The sequence below is a fragment of the Xenopus laevis genome, chromosome 9_10L (assembly GCF_017654675.1).
Source record: "Xenopus laevis strain J_2021 chromosome 9_10L, Xenopus_laevis_v10.1, whole genome shotgun sequence".
In the NCBI taxonomy this organism is placed as follows: Eukaryota; Metazoa; Chordata; class Amphibia; order Anura; family Pipidae; genus Xenopus; species Xenopus laevis.
In genome coordinates, this window is record NC_054387.1 from 111524666 (window position 1) to 111551241 (window position 26576).

A 26576-nucleotide genomic window follows, 5' to 3' on the forward strand; every position below is an offset into this window, starting at 1 on the left:
GTTAGTCACTTCGCCCTTTAGTAAATTTGCCCCTTCATGTCTGAGCTGCACATAAAATTGAAATATTGCAAAGCAATAAATGTTGCAGAGTCTGATGCACAGTCGTGCGGTCACTGTCACTCAGCTTTTTGTCTTCTGGTTTGCAGAATTTACAATCCAGGTCACCCCATCCAGAACAGATTTGCAGCTGCTTAAACTGGACTGTTCCAAAAGAGAAAGAAGTTAGTGGAACTTTGGGTGTTTGGAAGACAAGCAGAGGGATCCTGGCCCCATTGTTCCATTGGGTTACTGTGGGGTTATAATTATGCCACTGGGCTTCCAGCTTCATACCTATAAGCAATTGTAAAATGGATATAACAATGTAACAATGGTTGGAGTTCCACTTCACTCCCATCTATAGCACGGAGCAGCCATACATCATATCACACGTGGTTTGGCTCAAAACCTCTTTTTTTAAGGCACTAATTATTATTTTTGCCACCTCTCTCCAAATGGAATAATCTCTCTTGGCCCCTGGTTACAGGCTAATGTTAGACTTCAAGGGCAACTTTTTCAGTAGCCTAAAAATGTGGCACCAGTGCCTGATTTATTCCTTTCCCCACCCATAGTCTTGACACCTATAAATAGTAGCCTGGAAACATCTGAGTTTTTTGCAGCCTGATTTCCCTTTCTCCAAGTCCTCACTGTACCCAGAGATCCTTGCAGGCCACCATACACCAAGGATTCCATTGGATCCTGGCAGAAGTTTGCCCAACTCATCTCATGGACTGGCCCCTACTGTAGCCTCATACACTTTACAGAATTCTAAGGATGAAACTGAGAGGAGCAAAGTCATTGCAGTTTTACTACATAATGAAGTTTATTTTTACCACCAAATACATGTCATATTGTGGGACACTTACAGCTCTTCCTCAGGTGGCTAAAAACATGTTGTGTAAGTTGTGGTTATTTAGGTCAATTACCGACGACAATAGCAAACACTAGTCAAACCTGTAGCCTAAGTGTTTTTAAGGCCCGCCTGTGACTGCCTCAGGACTGGCTTTACATAGTGGGCTCCCCTAGGCCACTGCCGTTTATCACCAATGTCCCCTCCACTTTATTCGTGCAAATTTTCATCATTGGGACTAGAGCAATGGGGAAATAGAAATAACTATTGTATCTTCTGCGCATCCCCAGTGTTTCTGAACCAATGTAGTTGGGCAACATGCAGCCCCCTAAAATCCTGCTGCCATAGGCCCGGGCCTTGGTGGCCTTTCCACATCTCCGGGCCTGGACTGCCTGTTCGCAACTGACTTCCAGCTGGTGTCATCAGCGCCGATCCGCTCCTTTATGCCGCCTGAGACGGCCTTCCATTGCCGCCTCCTCACGGCGCTCAAATTTTTTGCGCAGGATTGCGCTCTCTACAATAGAAGAGCCGAATTTCCTAGTTGAAAACCGGAAATTCGGCTCTTAGTTACCAGGAGCAGCATTTTTGCCGCCCGAGGTGAGTGGATCAACTTGCCTCATTGGTGGAGCGCCCCTGGGTGTCATGCAATGGTATGTACTTTATACTAATACACAGCACAGACTGAAGACACAGACAAATGAGCACACACAATAGAGACACAACAAGGCATTGTGGATGGATCCGATTGTTTTGTAAAATAATTTATTTTATAATAACTTGCATCATAAATATTGCTAAATTGGGACTTTTAGTTATTCAGCTTCATATTCAGCTTTGGCTAAATCACCTGAACTAAAGTTGTATTTACATAATTACAAAATGACATAAATATTTGTAAAAAGAGAATAATGTTTGTCAGTTTGAAAATTCCCCTCAACACACTGAAGACAAGCCCATTGCACCCCACCCATGGCCTGTTACACCCCAACCTCACCCCTTGCTCTAGCCCTGAATTCCTTTAAATTCTGTGTCAGCTGGTCAAAATGTTATTGCAGCTATCCTTTACAAGTGGACCAATTAGATGCAATAACATTTTGGAATTGATCCGATTTGTACTCACTGCCTCTCCCTATATACTTTCTAGGGCATTACTGACAACCCGGTAATATCAGTGTGGAGCACCATAGGAATCGGTGCTGTACATAGTAGCAAATGACCAATGGAGACACTGGGATCATTTTGGGGGCAGCTAATCCCTGTGATGCTCTGGTGACATCATAAGTCACTGGGCTGACTTGCCCACATATCCCCACAAGGCTGTGCAGCTTGGTCCTCACGAGAGCCAATGGCATCAGAGCAGGGATAAAAAAATCTAGATTACATGGAAAAAGGAGGAAAAACATAATTTTTCATGCTAAAAATTAATAATACTATAAGGATTAGGAATGTTTACAAAACCGTAAATGATTGGTTTATGTGGGGAAACCTTACTCACAGGTAAGAGCAGGGCTGGATTTATATATAGGGAGCCCCTAGGCCAGGGCCATTTATCACCCCCTGCCCCCATTTCTCCCTTCCTGCCTCCACCCTTCATATGAACACAAACGCATGGCCAAGTCTTATCTCATCAGGTCTGGAGCACAGGGATTGGGAATATGGAAGATTTAAAAAGATAGCAAATATATGCCAGTGCTTCTGAATTAATTGTGGTGTGTCTGGGCAGCATGCCACCCCTAAAATTATGGCCCAGCCATTGTGACCTTTCCACAAATCCAGGCCTGGGTAAGAACACGGGTCCCATGGGTTTCGGGCCAGCACACCTTGTTGTATTAGTAGGTTCTAATCAATTTAGAATATAAAGTCAGGATGAAAGTCTGGTGAGTGAAAGCACAGAGCTGCTGAAATAAAGGAAAGCAAACAGAGAAAACAAGCCAAACATCAGAAGGAAGAGTTTGCGCATGAGAATGTGCCGCTGTGATGGCTGGGGCCTAGTTTTGATGTAAAAATCCACAGAATCAGCAAAGGAGAATTTTTTGGGGCAATAACCCAGCTCTTTGCGGGCTTTGTTTATCCGAAATGTGTGCGTCTTCGAAATCTTCATAACCTGCAATATACAAGAGAAAAAGGGTTGTTAGGAGCCCCCCACTTAGCTAAACCAGCAAAAGAAGAAGGGAGGAGCGGTAGGAGATGTTGTTGTAACCTAATGTCATATACAGAGGTCTCTTTATATGGATCAAAAATGGTTTCTGTGCTGTCCCCTCGTCACCCTCCTGTACACAGACACACAAACTATCGACTATCTTTCCTTTTCACAGTCAAACTTCAGGTTAAAAGGGGTAACATGCAGCCCCTAAGAGTTCTACACAAGGCAACATGACCCCCTTGGCTGAACCCCAATGGGAATAAAAGATATCATACAAAAAGCTTTACTTGTCCTTTAAAAGGGAGGGTCACTTTTAAGTTAACTTTTAGCGTGGCTAATTCTAAGTAACTTTTCAATTGCCCTCTATTTTTACTTCTTTTTTTTATAGTTTTTGAATTATTTTGACTCTTTCCAGCTTTCAAATAGGGGTCACTGACCCCATCTTAAAACCAGATGCTCTGTGAGGCTACACATTTATTGTTATTGCTACTTTTTATTACTTTCTATTCAGATCTCTCCTATTCTTATTTCAGTCTTTTATTCAAATCAATACACGGTTACTAGGGTAATTTGGACCCTAGCAACTAGATTGCTGCAATTGCAAACTGGAGAGCTGCTGAATAAAAGGCTAAGTAACTCAAAAATCATGAATAAAAAAAAAAAAGAAAACCAATCACAAACTGTCTCAGAATATCACTCTCTACATCATGCTAAAAGTTAATATAAAGGTGAACAACCCATTTATTATTAGCAATAAATAAGTAGCTAATTCTGGCTGAGCTACAAGTATTTATCTACTTACTTCATATCTGGTCAGCACTGGGTTTAAATTCACAAAGGGCCTCAATGCCAAGTGGAGATATTCAAAGAAGACAGCTGCAACATGAAATTACAAAAAAACCTTCTAGTAAATAATAATAATAATAATATAAACAAGTAACTAAACAGAGCAAGAAGTGATGTTACCTGAATCATAGACCAAAGAATAGGGCAGAGATACCCAGGGATTACTGAAGGCTAGCTTCTCAAACTGGAAAAAGGGGAAAAAATGACAATAAAGGAAGGCTTAGTGGGAATGTTTCTTGTGCATATAGATTACATCTCTTCATATTTCATTTTTTCATGGGGTCCCATGGTATTATTTGTAGTTACAGCAGCCCAGGAACAGTAAGTAACAGCCCCCTGGACCTCCTCCTTGTCCCTTGTTGTGTTTCCCTGTTCTGTCCAAAGTGCTATATTGTTCGTATATTATAAGTATTATATATTATAAAGTGCTATATTGTTCGTATATTATAAGTATTATATATTATAAAGTGCTATATTGTTCCTGTATTATATATTATAAAGTGCTATATTGTTCATATATTATAAGTATTATATATTATAAAGTGCTATATTGTTCTTATATTATAAGTATTATATATTATAAAGTGCTGTATTGTTCCTATATTATAAGTATTATATATTATAAAGTGCTATATTGTTCCTATATTATAAGTATTATATATTATAAAGTGCTATATTGTTCTTACAGTATATTATAAGTTTTATATATTATAAAGTGCTATATTGTTCCTATATTATAAGTATTATATATTATAAAGTGCTATATTGTTCCTATATTATAAGTATTATATATTATAAAGTGCTTTATTGTTCCTATAATATAAGTATTATATATTATAAAGTGCTATATTGTTCCTGTATTATATATTATAAAGTGCTATATTGTTTGTATATTATAAGTATTATATATTATAAAGTGCTATATTGTTCGTATATTATAAGTATTATATATTATAAAGTGCTGTATTGTTCCTATATTATAAGTATTATATATTATAAAGTGCTATATTGTTCCTAAATTATAAGTATTATATATTATAAAGTGCTATATTGTTCGTATATTATAAGTTTTATATATTATAAAGTGCTATATTGTTCGTATATTATAAGTATTATATATTATAAAGTGCTATATTGTTCGTATATTATAAGTATTATATATTATAAAGTGCTATATTGTTCCTATAATATAAGTATTATATATTATAAAGTGCTATATTGTTCCTATATTATAAGTATTATATATTATAAAGTGCTATATTGTTCCTATATTATAAGTATTATATATTATAAAGTGCTATATTGTTCCTGTATTATAATAAGTATTATATATTATAAAGTGCTATATTGTTCCTATATTATAAGTATGATATATTATAAAGTGCTATATTGTTCCTGTATTATAATAAGTATTATATATTATAAAGTGCTATATTGTTCCTATATTATAAGTATGATATATTATAAAGTGCTATGTTGTTCCTATATTATAAGTATCATATATAATAAAGTGCTATATTGTTGATTTCTGCTTGAACACCAGGCATTCTATAGCAGCAAGGCTTTCAAGAGGCCCATTTATCAAAGTCCGTATTTTTATCAATATTTTCTGAAAACAACTCCGACCAAATCCGTACGGGGTTTTTCTCTTTATTTATCAATACACTTTCCCTAAATTTTGTTTGTGGGGAAAAAACCCAAAAAGTTTGTGAAAAAATTGAATCGTACGAATTTTTCGGATTTTCCACCGACACCCACAAAATCTTCGGAATATTGTACAAAACCCAGCGCAGATGGAAATATCTTTAGGACGTCTACCACTGACTTATATGCAACCTCGGCAGGTCTGAGATGCCGGATTTTCGGATTCTGACTTTTTCCATCTTTGGGGTATAATAAATCCCATAACATTTGTGTTTTTTTCCCTCTAAAAATTCGGATTTTATATTAAAATTTTTGGGGTTTTGGCATTCTTGAGTTTAGTAAATAACCCCCAAGGAGTCTGGCCAGTGACGTAACAAGATATTACTGGGCCCCACAGCAAAGTATTTTTCAGGGCCCCAAAATGTCTGGAGGTTGACCTTCCAATAATTATTGAAATTGTATATGAATTAGGGGCACAGGGTCTGCTTCCGCTGTAGTTACTCCCCTGAGTCTGACCTTCTGACTTACCAGTGGATGCAAAAACTCATAGATGTTGACATTTTCCCCATCATGAATGAAGTACGATTGTCCACTCTAAATACAAGAGAAGTGCTCAGTCAGGGCAGCCATCATAAATCATGTCTCGTGCCCTCGTGCACACCTGGGATATTAGTTCACAAAGTGCCCATGCAAGCCCTTTCCCTATTGGGACCTGCAAAACTGGACCTTACCACTGGGAAGTGGCCCCTATCATATCTCCTGTGTGTGCCTTGTGATGCTGGCTCTGAATACAGCCTCTACTTACCCCAATATATCCTTTAGTGGCAGTTAGTGCCTCCGCTGCCAAGATATGGGCTTCCACCAGATTGTACAGGTGAATCCAGTTCAAAAATGTTTTCTGACGTCCAACAGTGAAAAATATTAATCCTTTCTCAATGTTACTCTGAAGGTAGAAATGTAAAAGCACAATTATAGTTATTCTATATGGTGAGGTGATGACATTGGTATTGTGAGTAACAGAAGAATTATTCACTAATAAACAAAGGGTAAGTCTGACCCCTCTTATTCCTTGATTAACCCTGCATCTGCTTTGAGGCATGGACTTAAAGTAATACTGACACTAAAAAACTTTTTAAAAGTTACCTATAGATTTGCTGAGAGTCACTTACCGGACTGTTTTGCCAACCTGACTGTCCCATCTCAGCCTGTCAGTTAAAAGTTTTTAATGCTAACGGACTCCTGCTGCACAAATATGGCTGCCCCCTCAAACGGGAGTCAGGTGGGTAATATAAAACCATCCAGTAAATACTTATAATAAAATTCTAAGTAACATGCAAAACCAATATTATGATAGATGTAAAAAAAATATAATTTCTGGTGTCAGTATCTCTTTAAGAACAAAGGTACAGGGATCTGATATAAGAAAGCTCTGAATTACGGGAAGGCCATCTCACATAGACCCATTTAAAGCAAATAATTCAAAATGCAAGCTTCTTTCCTTTTCCCTATAATAAAACAGTGCTTTATACTGGATGGTAATTGAAGGGGAACTATCGCAGAAACTGAAATAAGAAACTTTCTAAATACAATCAATTAAAATTTCTGTACTGTTTCTGAAAAAATCCAGTTTATCTTCACAATTGCTTTCTCAGTATATGTTTCTCCTCATTCTATCTTCATTCAGGAGTTGGGTGTCAGATGAATGATCTAATATATATTTTAGGGGGAGCTTCTTTTGCCTAGAAGATGTATTATAGTTTATTCTATTAATGTCACCAGACATCATGTCTCTCTACATGCAGAATTTGTGCAAAAGGCAGTTATTTTGTTTGTACTGGACATCTGCTAGGAAAGGAAGCCCCCCTATAAGAAATATTGGATCATTCATCTGACACCCAACTGCTGCATGAAGACAGAATGAAGAGAAACAGATGCTGGGAGAGGGATAGTGAATATAAACTTTATTATTTCAGAAACAATGCAGAATTTGTTATTGATTGTATGTAGAAAGCTTCTTATTTCAGTATGAGGGAGCTTATATAAAATTTTCATTTTTTGCGATAGTCCCCCTTTAAGCTTCACTAATCCATATTGGTGGCAAACCAATTCTCCTGGGCTTATTTAATGTTTAAAGGGGTTGTTCACATTTGAGTGCAACAGTTGGGTGTCAATCGAGTTTTTTTTCCATTCCAGTTTTTTTCTTAAATTAGAAACCATTTGAGTTGTGAGTTCATTCGAGGTATAAAAAACTCTAAAATTTGACCTTTGATAAATAACCCCCTATATGTCAGGAACAGGGGATTCAACCAAACCATTTGAAATAAGGTAAGTGATCAGTGGACTCTATTTATAATTCACAGATGTCCATCTTCAAATCTCCAACGGCTCTTTGTAAATTTTCGTCTATTTCGGCGCATGCATAGTTGTCGCAAACTGGCAAATTGCTCCAACTGCACATGTGCCGCTTCGCTGGTCTTTGTCTCAGCTTATCGAAGACCCAGAAGATGGCTGTGTGGAACTCCAATGGCCGAATCTGCACCGAGGGGTAAGTATAAAGTTAGGGGCATTTCCCTTGGGGTCAGACAGGGGCGCTCTGCCAATGAGGCGAATTGAGCAACTCACCTCAGGCGGTAGCGCCAGGTAGATTTACTAGAGTGCGCTCTTCGCACTAGTGTTCCTGCCAGCGAGGGGGGCGGCCTCAGGCGGCTTCCTCATAAGAATCGGCACTGGGAGCAGCAAGGTGGGGGTAGGTTGTTTTTTGGTAAATGGTTTAATTCTCCTTTAAAGGGGACCTGTCACTCTAAGTAATTATTCATAGACACGGCAAGCAGGCAGCCGACCATTTTGTCAACACTGTTATTAAGGCAAGCTTTGTATCACGCCAAAATCTTGTTTATGTGCCAGAATGTGGCACCTGATGCCCATCCCCATTCTACACAACTACAGGCAGTGAAGAAGGAGGGTGAGTGTGAAGAGTGCAGTGATATCTATAAAGTGCAGAATGGAAATTTAAAGTAATTGTCTGCCCCGCCTCTATGCCTAAGGTAATATATGATTGACAGTTAAGAATACTTTTATAACAGGTCTCATGTGCAAACTGAAAAGGACTTTTATCACACAGATTTTTATGTTTGGGTGACGGGTCCCCTGTAACACAGAGTACATACCACTAGTCGGGGCAAATGCCTCTGCTCATCTGGTCCGTAAATTCCAGGAGGTCGTAGCACACACGTATGAAGTTTACCTCCTCCTGGCAAATAAATTGTATAAAATGTATTATACGCATAGGGTTACCATCTTTTCTGGAAAAAAATACCAGTCTTCCTATATATTTAACTTAAAATACCGGCCAGGTGGCAACCCTACATAGGCAGTATTTTGACTGCAACTATTTGCAAAACCAATGGCAGATTTAATGAACCTCGGCCTGTTCTCAAACTATGCCCCACCCCATGGTATTACCTGCTCTTCCAGTTCTGACAACTGTAACATGGACGTTTCTCCTGTAATCAGCGTGTAATAGCATTTGTGCTCTTCTGCTGTAGCACACAATGACAGATAAAAGATGGAGGGCAGCAGGAAAATGCAGGGGCCACAAGGATGGACTAATGTGATGTGCAGCACAATGTATTTTAGATATGGAGGACCAAGCACCACTCTGCCAATTGTTTCCACTGCCACCTTGAGTACCATGCCCATGTAATGTATTGCATATTTAAAGGATAAATTGCTTTCTTCATAAAGAAGCTATGTGCAACATGAGGAACAAAATATTATTGGTAAATATTTCCTGGTCTAGGCAGAGGAGGGCAACTAGAAATGTGGCACTTGATGAAAACAAGGGTAATGGGAGTGTAATGCCAGCACAACACACAGTAGCATCAGAGGGCACTGATATCCCCATATACAGTTAGGCCCATAAATCTTTGGACAGAGTCAACTTTTTTTCTAATTTTGGTTCTGTACATTACGACAATTAATTTTAAATGAAACAACTCAGAAGCAGACTTTCAGCTTTTAAAGTGGGTTGAACAAAAATATTGCATAAAAATGTGGGGAACTAAAGCCTTTTTTAACACAATCACTTCATTTCAGGGGCTCAAAAGTAATTGGACCATTGACTCAAAGGCTATTTCATGGGCACGTGTGGGCAAATCCTTTGTTATTGCATTATCAATGAAGCAGATAAAAGCCCTGGAGTTGATTTGAGGGGGGTGCTTGTATGTGGATGATTTTGACAACATGCGGTCAAAGGAGCTCTCCATGCAGGTGAAACAAGCCATCCTTAAGCTGCAAAAACAGAAAAAAACATCCAAGAAATTGTTACAATATTAGGAGTGGCAAAATCTACAGTTTGGTACATCCTGAGAAAGAAAGAAAGCACTGGTGAACTCAGCAACGCAAAAAGACCTGGACTTCCACAGAAGACGTATACAAAGTAGGTTTATGAGGAAAATAAGCGGAGCTCACCAACTCGGCGTCTAGGAAGCACATCTCCCCTCCAGCGGCATCCCGCGAGAACTCCACAGGCGCAAGCAATCCCAATTCATACGGTACAAGATGAGCTATATCACTGCAGGCGCTCAGCCGGACAAAATAGGGAATGGTATGCTCTTCATCAAATATGGCTTTATTCACGCAAACAATGTGACAAACAGTGGCAATCAAAGTGCAGTTAAGCCTACGCGTTTCGTGCCCAGAACAAACTGCACTTCTTCAGAGCTCAAGCCATATTTGATGAAGAGCATACGTTCCCTATTTTGTCCGGCTGTGCGCCTGCAGTGATTGAGCTCATCTTGTACCGTACTTCCACAGAAGACAACAGTGGCAAAGAAGTGCCTGAACCCAATTGAGCTGCAATTCACTTGTTAAAGACTAAACTTTGGACAGAAAGGCCCACAAACAAACAGCAACTGAAAGCCGCTACAGTAAAGGCCTAGCAGAGCATTAAAAAGGAAGAAACCCAGAATCTGCTGATGTTTTCAGCCAAGTATTAGAAATTAACATGTTATTTCCAGTCTTTTAATTTGTCCAATTGCTTTTGAGCCCCTGAAATGAAGTGATTGTGTTATAAAAAGGCTTTAGTTCCTCACGTTTTTATGCAATATTTTTGTTCAACCCACTGAATTAAAGCTGGAAGTCTGCAGTTCAACTGCATCTGAGTTGTTTCATTTAAAAATCCTTGTGGTAATGTACAGAACCAAAATTAGAAAAAAGTTGTCTGTCCAAATATTTATGGACCTACAGTAACTGTATATTAAACAATACGAGCAAGGAGTAATGGAATCCCCAGCACATTATTCAGTGAAAGTAAAGGGTAAAGGGATCTACATGACATTATTCAGTTATGGCAACCCGCTGCATATTAAACAGGGAAAGCAAAGACTGTATCAAGGGAAGAGTATTAAAGGAAAACTATACCCCCAAAATGAACACTTGAGCAACAGATAGTTTATATCATATTAAGTGGCATATTAAAGAATCTTATCAAACTGTTCTATATATCTCTTCACCATGGAAATGATTCTGCGATCATCCACCACTGTTGTCTTCTGTGGAAGTACGGTACAAGATGAGCTATATCACTGCAGGCGCTCAGCCGGACAAAATAGGGAATGTATGCTCTTCATCAAATATGGCTTTATTCACGCAAACAATGTGACAAACAGTGGCAATCAAAGTGCAGTTAAGCCTACGCGTTTCGTGCCCAGAACAAACTGCACTTCTTCAGAGCTCAAGCCATATTTGATGAAGAGCATACGTTCCCTATTTTGTCCGGCTGAGCGCCTGCAGTGATTGAGCTCATCTTGTACCGTACTTCCACAGAAGACAACAGTGGTGGATGATCGCAGAATCATTTCCATGGTGAAGAGAAACCCCTTCACAACAGCCAAACAAGTGAACAACACTCTACAGGAGGCAGGTGTATCGATATCCAAGTCTACCATAAAGAGAAGACTGCATGAAAGTAAATACAGAGAGTGCACTGCAAGGTGCAAGCCACTCATAAGCATCAAGAATAGAAAGACTAGATTGGACTTTGCTAAAAAATATCTAAAAAAAGTTCTGGAAAAAAAATTCTTTGTGAAACCAAGCTCAACCTCTACCAGAATGATGGCAAGAAAAAAGTATGGAGAAGTGTGAAACAGCTCATGATCCAAAGCATACCACATCATCTGTAAAACATTTGGGAGGCAGTGTGATGGCTTGGGCGTGCATGGCTGCCAGTGGCACTGGGACACTAGTGTTTATCCATGATGTGACACAGGACAGAAGCAGCAAAATTAATTCTGAGGTGTTCAGAGACACTGTCTGCTCAAATCCAGCTAAATGCAGTCAAATTGATGGGAGGGGTTTCATAATGACCCAAAACATACAGCCAAAGTAATCCAGGAGTTTATTAGAGCAAAGAAGTGCCTGAACCCAATTGAGCTGCAATTCACTTGTTAAAGACTAAACTTTGGACAGAAAGGCCCACAAACAAACAGCAACTGAAAGCCGCTACAGTAAAGGCCTAGCAGAGCATTAAAAAGGAAGAAACCCAGAATCTGCTGATGTTTTCAGCCAAGTATTAGAAATTAACATGTTATTTCCAGTCTTTTAATTTGTCCAATTGCTTTTGAGCCCCTGAAATGAAGTGATTGTGTTATAAAAAGGCTTTAGTTCCTCACGTTTTTATGCAATATTTTTGTTCAACCCACTGAATTAAAGCTGGAAGTCTGCAGTTCAACTGCATCTGAGTTGTTTCATTTAAAAATCCTTGTGGTAATGTACAGAACCAAAATTAGAAAAAAGTTGTCTGTCCAAATATTTATGGACCTAACTGTATATTAAACAATACGAGCAAGGAGTAATGGAATCCCCAGCACATTATTCAGTGAAAGTAAAGGGTAAAGGGATCTACATGACATTATTCAGTTATGGCAACCCGCTGCATATTAAACAGGGAAAGCAAAGACTGTATCAAGGGAAGAGTATTAAAGGAAAACTATACCCCCAAAATGAACACTTGAGCAACAGATAGTTTATATCATATTAAGTGGCATATTAAAGAATCTTATCAAACTGTTCTATATATTTAAGTAAATATTGCCCTTTTACATCTCTTGACTTGAACCACCATTTCATGATGGTCTGTGTGCTGCCTCAGAGATCACCTGACCAGAAATACTGCAGCTCTAACTGTAACAGGAAGAAGTGTGGAAGCAAAAGACACAACTCTGTCTGTTAATTGGCTCATGTGACCTAACATGTATGGTTTGTATGTGTGCACAGTGAATCGTACGATCCCAGGGGGCGGCCCTTATTTTTTAAAATGGCAGTTTTCTATTTATGATTACCCAATGGCACATACTACTAATAAAGTATGTTGTTATGAAAATGGTTTATTTTATGAAGCAGGGTCTTACACATAAGGGTTGTATGCAATATATTGTTATAGAGACCTACATTGTATAGTTTTCCTTTAAGTGATGGAAAAGGAGCTGCAGCAGATTATATTGTGAGAGCAATATGAGGTTATAGCATACAAATCACATTATATACTGAAAACAGTGGGTAAGGGCAATGCTCAGAGCAGATAAAAAATTGAAATAGGCAATGTACTTTACAAAACACTGGTTAGTCAGAACTGCAGGTTATTGTGTCCTGGTAGTACATCTGTGCAGGTATCAGATGGAGAAAGCTCTACCTGTAACCTCTCTGTGGCTAAATATATCCGAGCCTCACCCGAGTGCTAAGTCTCATGTTGCACTTTACGTTAATTTGTCTTACACTGCCATTTCTAACCTTATCACTGTTTTCAGTGGATTAAGTGCGGCACTGACCCCCTCGCTATGGAAATGTCTAGGGAGCTGCAATGAATAATTCCAGATGGGAGTATCAGGTGGCAGCCACAGCGTCTGCCGTCGGCAAATAAACATTTAAGAGCTGCCATACGAGCAATGTACAAGCAGCTTTAGTTAACTGTGCTCTGATACTGACACTTAGATTGGGGGGGGAGCTCAGTGACAGTGTAAAGAAGGACTCTCCTGCCCCAGACATCAGGGTGCCTTAAAGGAACAAAATACCCGTGTGTTAAATATAAACCTAACAAGTAGGGATTGTGTTAAAAATCTATTTCAGCTTATTGTTTTATTTATTGTCTTCATTACTTATTTAGGGGGCATTGTGTCCAGGCTCTCTTTAAAACCACAGCGAGGCTTATTTCATTTGTCTGTATATGCACCGCTGAACACAGGTGGCAAGACAATGGCAAAGGGAAATATATATATATATATATATATATATATATATATATATATATATATATATATATATATATATATATATATATCAGGTGATCCCACTGGTGTCTAATAAAAGGGCAGCCAAGTTTGGGAGTTTTACTTTGAAAGCAGCTAGTAAGTTGCAGGTAAAACTTAGTCCCTTTGTAAAATGTATAATTAAGCAACTGAATTCTTAATGAATCAGATGAAAATTAAGCGTAGGACTGGCCAGATATGGGATGACTTTGACGTAGTTGGCCAGCTTAAATATATTGCAATATATGGACAAACAATCCCTGTGTTGTTTAAAGGGTAAGGCATTTTTTAGTAGCAGTATGCACAAAATGTCGCTGTCTTAAATATATTGATAATGGGTTGAGTGCAGAGGAATCTTGTAGTTGACTATATGTATTTTGTGGTCACAGCCTCATTGCACCCCCGCCTAATGGTTTTAAAAAATAGTGGTGAGCACAACTTTCCCTTGTTTATATATATATATACTGTACATAGAAAAGCTCTAGCAAGAATATACTTTTTTGGCCCCGTTCATTTCCTACATCTCTCAAAAAACTTACTCGGCACAACCCCAAACACACACACACACACACACACACACACACACACACACTTTCCCTATATGGGGAGTCAGTACGTGTGGTGGCCCCCCACTGTCGTTCTCAGCTAAAGGGCCCTGAGCAAATGCCTTTATTATTTATCCCCTAACACATTTAAAGTGTTGTTCACCTTTAAATTAAATTTTAGTACAGGTATAGGATCCCTTATCTGGAAACCCGATATCCCATAGACTCCATTTTATCCAAATAATCCAAATTTTTAAAAATGATTTCCTTTTTCTCTGTAATAATAAAAAAGTAGCTTGTACTTGATCCAAACTAAGAGATAATTAATCCTTATTGGAAGCAAAACCAGCCTATTGGGTTTATTTAATGTTTAAATTAATTTCTAGTAGCCTTAAGGCATGAAGACCCAAATTACGGAAAGATCCGTTATCCGGAAAACACCAGGTCCCGAGAATTCTGGATAACAGGTCCCATACCTGTATGATGTAGACAGTAATATTCTGAGACTATATGCAATTGGTATTCATTTTTTATTTGTGTTTTATTTCTGTATTATTTAGATTTTTGTGCAGCAGCTCTCCAGTTTGCAATATCAGCAGTTATCTGGTTGCTAGGGTCCAATTTAACCTAGCAACCAGGCAGTGGCTTGACTGTGAGACAAGGATATGAATCGACGAGGGCCGAAATAGAAATATAAGTAACAAAAAGTAACATAACTATCGAATTGTAGCCTCGCAAAGTAAACGTTTTTTTTTTGGCTGCTGGGGTCAGTGACCCGCATTTGAAAGCTGGAAAAAGTCAGGAGAGGAAGAATAGTAAAAAAAAAAATACTGAAGACCAATTGAAGAGTTGCTCATAATAGGCCATTCTATAACAAAAAGACGGATCATCCCTTTAAAGGACTCTTGTGACAAATTTCCAGAAACGTCCATGCATTCTAAATAGTAAATATAATTACTTACCCTTCAATGGTCTTCTATCTGCTGCTAAGATCATCTGATCAGCGATCGTCTTTGACCTGGAATAGGGATCTATTTGCTGGAAATAAAACAAGGTTTGTCTGTTATCTACAATTATATTACTATGCCTATTACTACTATAGAGCACGTTTCATGGGGCGCCTTACAATGTGAGCATTCTTTGAAGCTGATCAGTGTTTGCCAGGAGCTGCAAGTGTAACTATTTATATACTGTATATTTTCTCTCAGGAGCCAAAGACAGAGGTCTCACTTCTGGATATGGAGGAGGAGTTCTGAGTGGTCTTTTTGACTACAGCAACTCCCCACAGTATTACCTTTGAGTCAGGCAAGGACTTGGAGACATGTTCAAGATGTTCATTTGTGTGTTGAATTCTAAATAGGGAGGGGGAAGGCCTACAACATGGCAGTAGGTACATAATCCCTCTCACAAGATAAAAAGTTCATCTCAATGATTTTGAGGCAGAGTAAAATTGCTGTATCATTGTTTGTTGCTCACCAATGATTGGCTAGGGTGCATTTCTCTGGTCATGAAGAGATGAGATACTTCCCCTGCTCAGTGTAGCCACATAAGGAACAATATGGCTGTCGTTGTGACTCATTGTGGTTTTTGTTGCTATTGCTTGACCATCCATGCTCATGTTTGGGCAGCTTTACATGTACAGTGTATGGGGACCTGTTATCTAAAAGGCTCGGGACCTGGGGTTTTCCAGATAACAGATCTTTCCATAATTTGGATCGCCGTACCTTAAGTCTAATAGAAAATCATGTATTTTGCTTCCAATATGGATTAATTATATCGTAGTTTGGATCAAGTCCAAGTTCATGTTTTATTATTACAGAGAAAAAGGAATTCTGAAATACTTGGATAAAATGGAGTCTATGGGAGACGGCCTTTTTTGTAATTTGTAGCTTTCTGGATAATGGATTCCATACCTGTATATATGAATGTGGAGGTTCCTAGACTTTGGACTGGTCCCATTATGGAAGCCCAATATGAGAGCATACAGGCTGTGGGTGAATGAATATTTAGGGGCAGATTTATTAAGGATCGAGTTGTGTTTTTTCACGAAAAGTTGAGCTTACAAGGATTATTTTTTTGATCAAAAATTGTTTTTTGGGTTAAAAAAAACTTAAATTTTTTGAGTTTTTTTTTCATCTAAAAACTCACATTTTTTGAGATTTATTGTACCCCAACCCTGGAAATAGCTTGAATCCGAAAATACACCATCTAAAACCTGGCGAGGTCATGTAGGAGTCAATGGCAGAGGTCATTTGAACTATTTGAAGATGTTAAAGGGATACTGTCATGGGAAAAAATTATTTTTTCAAAATGAATCAGTTAATAGTGCTGCTCCAGCAGAATTCTGCACTGAAATCCATTTCTCAAAAGAGCAAACAGATTTTTTTATATTCAGTTTTGAAATCTGACATGGGGCTAGACATTTTGTCAATTTCCCAGCTGCCCCTGGTCATGTGACTTGTGCCTGCACTTTAGGAGAGAAATGCTTTCTGGCAGGCTGCTGTTTTTCCTTCTCAATGTAACTGAAGGAGTCTCAGTGGGACATGGGTTTTTACTATTGAGTGTTGTTCTTAGATCTACCAGGCAGCTGTTATCTTGTGTTAGGGAGCTGTTATCTGGTTACCTTCCCATTGTTCTTTTGTTTGGCTGCTGGGGGGGGGAAGGGAGGGGGTGATATCACTCCAACTTGCAGTACAGCAGTAAAGAGTGATTGAAGTTTATCAGAGCACAAGTCACATGACTTGGGGGCAGCTGGGAAATTGACAATATGTCTAGCCCCATGTCAGATTTCAAAATTGAATATAAAAAAATCTGTTTGCTCTTTTGAGAAATGGGTTTCAGTGCAGAATTCTGCTGGAGCAGCACTATTAACTGATTCATTTTTAAAAAAATTGTTTTTTCCCATGACAGTATTCCTTTAATAGCCTTCATGATGTTTGAGGTTTTTCGGTGGGTTTCGCCTGAAAACTCTATCAATTCGAGTTTTTTTCCATCGAAAACTCAATGAATTGGAATTTTTGGGTTTCTTTGTGAGTTCATGCTAGGTTTAAAAAAGCTCACAAAGCTGTAAAATTCGACTCTAACAACACTAACCCCCTTAGTGTCTCAGATATCTGCGAAAATACTGAAGGGGGACTTGCTAAAACCAGGGAGCAGATTTATTAAAGGGCAGGAAATGCAGTCGCTAGCAAAAATTCACCATGAATTCCCTCCGCAGGGACATCTCCAATTTACTAACAGGCGTAGAGGACAATTTGCTAGAGAAAGAGACTGTCGCTAGCGCAGTTTCGCACGCTATCACCAGGGGAATTTTCGCTCAGGTGAACGATCATTGCTGCGCAAATTCATTAAAGTTTGCCAAAATTTCCTTCGCCAGCATAGACCTGGAGAACTGATAATATGAAGCTACATCCTCCTCAATCTTATGTCAGTGACATCATATCCTGTATGCTGAAAAGTCATAAAAGTTCTAAAAAACGCTGGCCTTTTTCATATTTTAAAGCAGGATTGTCTTCAAAAGTCCTAACTATTAAAAGTATTTGTGTTGACATTTTTTCCAACCATTTGTGGAGCATGTCACATTTGTTTTAGGGTGGGCTCATGTCTAGGACAATAGAGGATCTCTTTTGTCTTTATTTTGCTTCCTTGGACATTTGTAATAATAAGTGGCCACTTCAAGCATTTGCACCAACATCTCTAATAAAGACGAATATATGACCTATATGTACCCGCCCTATTCAAATTCTAAGGGTAAGAATACTAACGAAGTTTCACTAGGCAGAAATGAACGTTAGCGTGAGTTCGCTATGAAGTGCTCACTGACGAATTAATGGTAGCGAAACTTCGCCAGCATTTGGCTACAGAGGTGCAACTTTGCAATTTTAGTGAATTAACGTAGTGGTAACACATTTTCACCTGACGAAGTGTCACAAAGTGTTGTGGAGCCCTCGCTGGACGAGAATTCACCCTTTAGTGATTTTTCCCCCCTGTTTCCATATATCTCTAATCTTGTTATAAACTAAGATGGCCAGACACAATTATTGACCAAATAAAGCCCTTAACACAACAAGTTTCAAATATCTGGTTCACTGCACTCTAACACTATAAAAATACATTCTTAAAGATTCTTACAAAGGTATGGGATCCATTATCTGGAAACACGTTATCCAGAAAGAATTAAATTACGGGAAGACCGTCTCCCATAGACTCCATTTTAATAAATTAAGTAAAATTTTTAAAAAGGATTTCCTTGTACCTTGTACTTAATTCCATCTAAGTTATGAACAATCCTTATTGGTAGTAAAACAAACAATCCTCTTGGGATTAAGTAATGCTTAAATAATTTTTATTAGCAGATCTAAGGTTTGAAGATCCAAATTACAGAAAGATCCCCAGGTCCTGAGCATTCTGGATAACAGCTCCCTTACCTGTACATTATTGACCGTTTATGCTACTCAGAAAGGTCACTTCAGAGTAGATTTTAGTTTCTCTTTCCAGGGTGAAGGTATGCAAGAGCAGGCCAAAATGCTAGCCCAGCAATGGCTAAGGGAGCAACATATTTTGGGTTTGATATGATACAAACCTTTTCCAGTGGGAAGTAAGTGACAGTTTCCTCATCACCATCTTCTATCGGGTTTCCACCAAATACCACATTCACAGTGCTGGTATAAATCAGTCTGGGGATACTTCTCTGAACACACACTGGAAAGAAAATGAATAGAATATAAATTCAGCTCAGTAAATACTCAAATTTAATACAAAGTGAAGAATTTATAGCCCAAGCTTGTATCCAAATCCAAATCAGAGATTTTCAATTTCAAAAGCAAATTACTGTTTTTCTAAGGAGGTTGTTTATCAAAGGTTGTGAATTTTTTTCTGCTTTCGATTCAACTCACAATTCGATTGCTTATTTCTGAAAAAACCCAAATGTAAAAAACTCGATTGAATGCAATCGAGGGAAAAACTAAAATACCTCGAATTGCTTGAGCTACTGGCTAATGGCTAAAAAAAAAGAATACCTTGAATTGATCAAGCTATTGGATACAAAAACCTTGAATACCTTTAATTGTATGTATGTATGTATAACTTTATTTGTAAAGCGCTGTTAAGGAGCTGCAGCACTGTACAGTGCATATAAGTACAATGAATATATAATATACACGTGGGAAAACAAATCACATAAAAAATATATACAGAATTGTATCAGGACAAAGAGCTTAAGTGCAATGTGGTAAGAGACAAAGTGGAAAGGAGGTCCCTGCCCTGTAGAGCTTACAGTCTAAGTGGGTGGGAGGCTAACATACAGGTACAAATTGAAGATGAAAAAGTGCACAAGGTAAGGCATAGTCAGTAGGCACAGGACTAGGCTAATGTTCTAGTGCTCCAAAATGTAGGCTCTTATTTTTTCTTGAAGAGATTGAGAGAGGATTCCTTATGGAGGAATTCAGGAATGGAATTCCAGAGGTAAGGAGCAGCAAGATAGAAGGGTTTGAGACGAGAGGTGGCAGTGGATGTGGACGGTGTGAAGAGAAGGTGTGGAGCAGATAAAAACCACCATAAAAAAAAAAAAAAAATCATGAAGGCAAAAAAAATCTTCAAATGGTTCGATGGACCTCTGCCTTTGACAAGACCCTAGAAGGTGTATTTACAGATTCTGGCTTTTTGCAGTTTCGGGGGGGGGGGGATAATAAATCTCGAAAAATTTGAGTTCTTTTTATCCTGAAAAATTCAAGTTTTTCAGGAAAAACACGATCCGGCCTTTAATAGCTAATCCCATAATGTCACAGCATGAAAAAACATGGATTTTGTCTGCTAATGCTCCATACAATTCCATACATTTCTTTATGTTCCTGTACATATTCAGTATAACATGGGGATGAGGAGTCTTACTTACTTGCATGTTTTATTTTCTAAGCGCTCCAAAAATATTTCTACCCCTATACAGTATATATGAGTAAGAGAAGTGAGAGAAAATGAGAGTCCACTTTAGGTGTATGGGATCTATTGTAATATGGTGGCCTTATACCTTCATCAGGTCAATTAGAATTATAAGGATGATTCAGAACCTCTGGCTGATTTATTTTTGAGTACAGTTGTGTAATAATTGCCTCTATTCTACTTTTGATCCAGTTTTATTCTCTCTTCCTCTCTAACATTACAGAAAGGAGGAATGGGGAATATAACAAGATATCACAAGTGGTACGGGTATGAGACCTGTTATCCAGAATGATCAGGACCTGGGGTTTTCCGGATAAGGGTTTTTTCTATAATTTGAATATCCATACATTGTTTAAATAAACCCGAAAGAGTTGTTTTTCCAATGTAGGGACCCGAAGGGTTAATTCCCTACAGAGAGCCACATGGCTGAGCTATGGGGTTTCCCAGGGGCTGGGGCCAGAGCATTGTGGGTGCAGCAGGGCAGATACCGGAGGATACCACAAGGTGTCGCTGCTGCACCACTTTACTATAAAAAGGAGAGCCATGTGCTCAGACAGCCATTACAGATTTCTGCTGGATGATACTTCTTGGAGGAGAGAGTGAATTCAGCAGCCAAGATGTAGAGGCAGGAGGCCTCTGAGGTTGGGGTAGGCGACCCCATGCCTGAGAGCTTGATCAGGAGGGTCTAAAGCTCCTGAGTTCCAAAACTGAATGTGGAAATTGCTCGCGCTATAGACAGTGCTGGGAGCTTCAGTTCATCTACGGATTCATCAAAGCTGCATCTCTTAGATAAAGATTCTCATCGCTGTGGATGCCTCTTTCCGCTCTGTTTGAGCCTGCCAGCTCTGTGTGTGAGCCCTCGGGTGAGTCTGCCTGGGGAGAGTAGATGAAAGGATCCAGCTGGGTTTCTATTGTGTCACAGGCTGTTTGTGTGCCTGCCACATGGGAGCCAGTACCTTGTCCATCGGGAAAGGTACTTGGGAAAATAGTGCTACCTGGGACCATTTGTGCTTTTATTAGGAAAAGGGACAGAGACTCTTTGTCACCAAAGGAGTAGTGCGGGACTTTGCCTTGTAGGGAATTACCAGGATAGGACTGGCACAGGGTCACCAGGGTAGTGGGTCATGCTTTTAAATGCATATGTGTACTTTTGCAGTTTATTTCCCCTTTAATATGCACTTCCTTGTATAAAGTTGATATTTTTATAAAGCAAGTGTGTATTGAATGTTTTCCTAATGGGGCCACCCGCAGGTGTATTCCCGGATCCCATTAGGTGGAGGCACTGCCAGAGAAGAGTTTTCCCAGCACCCTTTCACCTAGCAAAGGGGACTCAGGACCTGTAATTGGTAAGAAATGGCATGATGTATAACCTTTGGCACAGGGGTTGGCCAAAAAGGGGTTACACCTCCAATAAGGATTAGTTATATCTTAGTTTGGATCAAGTACAAGCTACTGTTTTATTATTACAGAGAATAAGGAATGTTTTAAAACTGTGAATTATTTGCTTAGAATGGAGTCTATGGGAGATGGGCATCTGTAATTCAGAGCTTTCTGGATAACAGGTTTCTGGATAACAGATCTCATACCCATATAGGAAAACTGCTTGTGCAGGTAGTCTGTACATGTAAATATTTTCTGTTTTAAGAACCCCCTGGTTTTCATCTGTCTCAGTGGTATTATACTGACTTGGCTTACATATTGGCTGTTACCCTTTCAGTTGAAAGGTCCAATCAGTGAATAAAATACACCTACCATCAATAACAAGCTTTGTTCCACCGATGTTGATGGATTCAATTTTTTCCTTCTCAAGCTAAAACAAGAACAACAAAAGAGGGGTTAGAGGGTGCACAATGTGAGGTGCTAATCCAAACGGGACTCCCCATAAGTCTAAAAAAGTATAATGAACGTTCCAAAACATGGGCTAATGTTTTGATTTCGTATTTTTTCATGTAATAAAATGTATTTAATTGTTCTCCTGAGTGTGCAATCCTCATCTTTTGGAAAGCGAAAACAAGAAGACATAAAAAAAAGAGGGCCTAATTGGAACCAAGAGGATTCTCAAAAAAATATCACGTTGTGATAGAAAACTGATTAGAGGACTCGTGGACAATAGAAAAGAATATTTACCCACCAGGCAACATTCTTTCTCAGAATGCACCTCCAGCAGTCGGGCACAACAAACGTTTGCACCAGATATAAAGTGGTGCAAGGATTTGCTGTTATTAATGAGCATCTACAGACAGAGCAAGCTCACATGATGAGGAACACTCTTCACCTTGTCCTCCATGCACCATGGTACATTCTCTGTGCACACGTACCTCCTCTATGTGCAAATCCACCTCTATTTGGCATGAGTGCTTATGTTCTTTATCATCTTAAGCCATAAGCAGGTTCTTGCTTTCACTCATTTATGACTAATTTATGGTGGTTGCAGATAAGCACCTTTTAAGGTAAATTTTATTTTAAACAAATTAAAAACAAACAAAACAACCTACATATTCAATTCATGGAAAAAACCATGAACTACAAGTCAACACACAGAGTAGTGTAACACTATAAGCCATGGGGGGTTAATTGGACACACCAGTAAGTGGTCTTTGTGCTTTAACATGAAAGTCAATGTTTTCTCCAGACTGGATCAGGAAATAGCATATTTGCCTAATTTAGGGGTGTACACAGGCTACCCTACTTTAGGCCTCTTCAGAGAATGCTGAGATTGGATCAATATCGCACCATGGTCCCCAGACCTTGTCAAATTTGGTGGGTGAACCTCTAATTGCATATGTGAGTTTGAAAAGCAGAACCGCATTGTAAACCAACTTCTCGCACGCTCTGAGGGAAGGTGGAGAGTTACACATCCAGTGCATTGTCACTGTTTTCTTTCCATAAAATAATAGGATACGTGACCTCACACTGGTTTGTTTGGCAGGGACTATAACTTCTACCACCCCGAGGAGGCAGATAGCTGGTGCTATCACCTGGGGGAAATCCAGGTTATTCGCCAGGTAAGTTATGACTTGTGTCCAGAAGGTAGAAATTCGCAGACATTCCCATATCAAGATGAAGAAGTTAGCTGCCTGTTCCTGGCACCTAGGACAGGAGTCATCAGGGATTTTCCCCATTTGTCGGATGGGAGTTACAGTATATGAAGATGGTGTATGGTCTTATTTTGTATTAGTCTATCTTTTAGTAAGATAAGACAGGTAAAGGAGTTATCTATTGCCTCATCCCAGTCGTCTTGTTCAAGGACTGGAATCTTGTGAGCCCATCACTCTTGGGCTGCTGAAAAGGGTTTGGGGCCTGTCAGAAGTAGATACATTTTACACTTTTACATAAGTATCACAAAACTATTAATACCAGACTTCATTTATGAAGAGATACTCACTTGCTGGTGTCCTGACATTCCATAGGAAGCAACATGGAAAATACAATCTACCCCTTCGCATGCGGCATGCAGGCAATCATAATCTCGAATATCTCCCTGCAATGCAAAATAACATTCAAAACAATGCTTTCTGCAGGCTTCTTCCACATAATCTGGTCCTGTCCACTAATAGCCACTGGATGGGCATAGCCTTGCCATACAAATAAAGTAGTTCCACTCCTGAAAGGGATACTGTCATGGGAAAAAACATTTTTTTCCCCAAAATGAATCAGTTAATAGTGCTGCTCCAGCAGAATTCTGCAATGAAATCCATTTCTCAAAAGAGCAAACAGATTTTTTTATATTCAATTTTGAAATCTGACATGGGGCTAGACATATTGTCAATATCCCAGCTGCCCCAAGTCATGTGACTTGTGCTCTGATAAACTTCAATCACTCTTTACTGCTGTACTGCAAGTTGGAGTGATATCAACCCCCTCCCTTCCCCCCCCAGCAGCCAAACAAAAGAACAATGGGAAGGTAACCAGATAACAGCTCCCTAACACAAGATAACAGCTGCCTGGTAGATCTAAGAACAACACTCAATAGTAAAAACCCATGTCCCACTGAGACACATTCAGTTACATTGAGAAGGAAAAACAGCAGCCTGCCAGAAAGCATTTCTCTCCTAACGTGCAGGCACAAGTCACATGACCAGGGGCAGCTGGGAAATTGACAAAATGTCTAGCCCATGTCAGATTTCAAAATTGAATATAAAAAAATCTGTTTGCTCTTTTGAGAAATGGATTTCAGTGCAGAAGTCTGCTGGAGTAGCACTAAATTCCAGTGCATCTGGACTCCATCTAGGCTTGTAACAATGTTGTACTACCTTTTTAACACTACACAAATGGTGGCACTGGCTATGCACAATAATGTATAGTTCCTGTGAGATCTTCTATACTCTGTTCTGTCTTGGAAACCACTGATTATTTTGTTGTTTCAAAAAAATGTTAATTAAATTTTCTTTCCTGCAGTGGAGATTTATTTCACCCAGTCCCTGGTATAATATGTACACCAGATGTGATCCCCTTTAAACTTAAAAAGGTAAAAAATGAATAATAGAAAGTAATTGGAAAACGTATTTAATTCTGGGGAACAATCTGAAAAAAAAAAAGAACTTTAAAAAAGTGTTTGGAAGGTGAACAACCCCTTTAAGGAGTGAAGATTCAATATACAGAAAGATGGCTCATCCAGAAAAACTCAGGTTTCTGGATAACAGGTCCCGCACCTATGGTCTAATTATTTTCATCATCATTTATGATGATGATATAAAAGATCATGACTTTTCTGGTGTAACAAGGGTAAATGACTACACTGGAACTCATTACCTGTATGAATAGGGCTCCGCTTGGGATATCCCACTGAGATTTGTTGATGTCAAATAAGAGCACAGAGATTCCAGACTGGGCCAGAGCACAACCAAGGTTGTGTCCCACATATCCCCCTCCTCCTGTGACCAGTACTTTGCTTATTCCTGCATGCAGTAGGGTGCTGAGATGGGCGCTTGGAGTGCAAGCAGATGCCTGACTTTGGTGAGGAACCACCCCGTTGGACCTGCGCTTAATCCTGCCTCGGAATGGCCGACTGTTCCTCAGGCAAGTGGAGCACACATCTTCCATCTCGACCCGGCTTCTCAACTCTTCTAATTCACATGCTCTTTCTTTCTCTCTCATCCTGCAAGACGAATTTTACAGAACGTTACCTCTTTCACCAGAGTTTCCTTCACCACCTTAGACCTGGCGAACTGATAAGATGAAGCTACTTCCTCCTCCATCTTATGTCAGTGACATCATATCCTGTATGACTGAAACTCATAAAAGTTGTAAAAAATGCTGGCGTTTTTTCATATTTTAAAGCGGGATTTCCTTCAAAAGTACTAACTGTTAAAGATTTTTGTGTTAACATTTCTTTCCCAACCATTTGTTTTAGGGTGGGCTCATGTCTAGGGCATTAGAGGATCTCTTTTGTCTTTATTTCGCTTCCTTGGACATTTGTAATAATAAGTGGCCAAAAAGCATTTGCACCAACATCTCTAATAAAGACGTATAGATGACCTATATGTACCCAACATATTCAAATTGAACTTAGCGTAAAGGCGGCAATAGACGAAAAGATCCGCTCGTTTGGCGACATCACCAAACGAGCCGATCTTTCCCCAATATGCCACTAACGGGCATGGCTATATCGGGGGTAATCTGAACGTTCGACCCTATAGCCGAACGATCAGATTACGATGAGATCGCAATGGGCTCCGGTGGGATCGGTCGTGACAAAATCAAACCTGTCCGATCGACCAAACGACCGATCTCCACCGGACGCAAAATGCCGGGACTCACACACGGTCTGAAGATCTTTGCGTCTATGGCCACCATTAGAGTACTAAAGACGTTTCGCTAGGCAGAAATGAACGTTAGCGAAAGTACGCTATGAAATGCTCTCGCTGCCAAATTAATGATAGCAAAACTTCGCCAGTGTTCGGCTGCAGAGAAGCAACTTTGCGTTTTAGTGAATTAGTGTAGTGGTAGCGAATTTGCGGCTAGTGGCTTAAAGTGTGGTGGATCGTTCGATGGCGAAAATTCGCCCTTTAGTAAATTTGATAGAGTTTAACTAAAAACCTCTCCTAATCCAGCTGGTTTTCACCACTTAAGGGTCCTTCTACCCACCAATTACAGCTGTACAAAGCAGTACATGACTACCATATAGTACATGGCTGGCTCAAGCAGCTGCTAAGTACAAAGCTCTGTTTGTGGCTTAACACACCAGTAAGAGGGGCAATAAGAGGATGACATGACAACATGACAACCCTTACATGGCAGTTGCAATGCCCTAGTTTGTCATTCACTAGCGG

General features: G+C 39.3%; 1 protein-coding gene across 1 annotated transcript; it reads right to left on the reverse strand.

The window, feature by feature from the left end:
- Positions 1-1644: 1644 nt before the first annotated feature.
- LOC108701598 (putative short-chain dehydrogenase/reductase family 42E member 2) lies at positions 1645-25447 on the reverse strand. Its single transcript, XM_018236451.2, has 11 exons — positions 25057-25447; positions 23690-23785; positions 22057-22114; positions 18950-19068; positions 15330-15405; positions 8687-8769; positions 6325-6462; positions 6048-6113; positions 3996-4059; positions 3832-3905; positions 1645-2990 (listed from the first exon to the last, which is right to left on the reverse strand). Exons 1-11 carry the CDS (start codon positions 25399-25401, stop codon positions 2748-2750), a joined length of 1362 nt encoding a protein of 453 aa, XP_018091940.1. The 5' UTR covers positions 25402-25447; the 3' UTR covers positions 1645-2747.
- Positions 25448-26576: the final 1129 nt, after the last annotated feature.

Bases quoted from the DNA above. Each gene is read 5' to 3' on its own strand.
- LOC108701598 (XM_018236451.2), bottom strand. From the start codon at position 25,401: ATGAGAGAGAAAGAAAGAGCATGTGAATTAGAAGAGTTGAGAAGCCGG. The intron at 15,406-18,949 runs GTTTGTATCATA...TTTTATTTCCAG, and splicing joins CTTACTTCCCACTGGAAAAG to CAAATAGATCCCTATTCCAG. The intron at 6,114-6,324 runs GTAAGTAGAGGC...TCTTGTATTTAG, and splicing joins CCACTAAAGGATATATTGGG to AGTGGACAATCGTACTTCAT.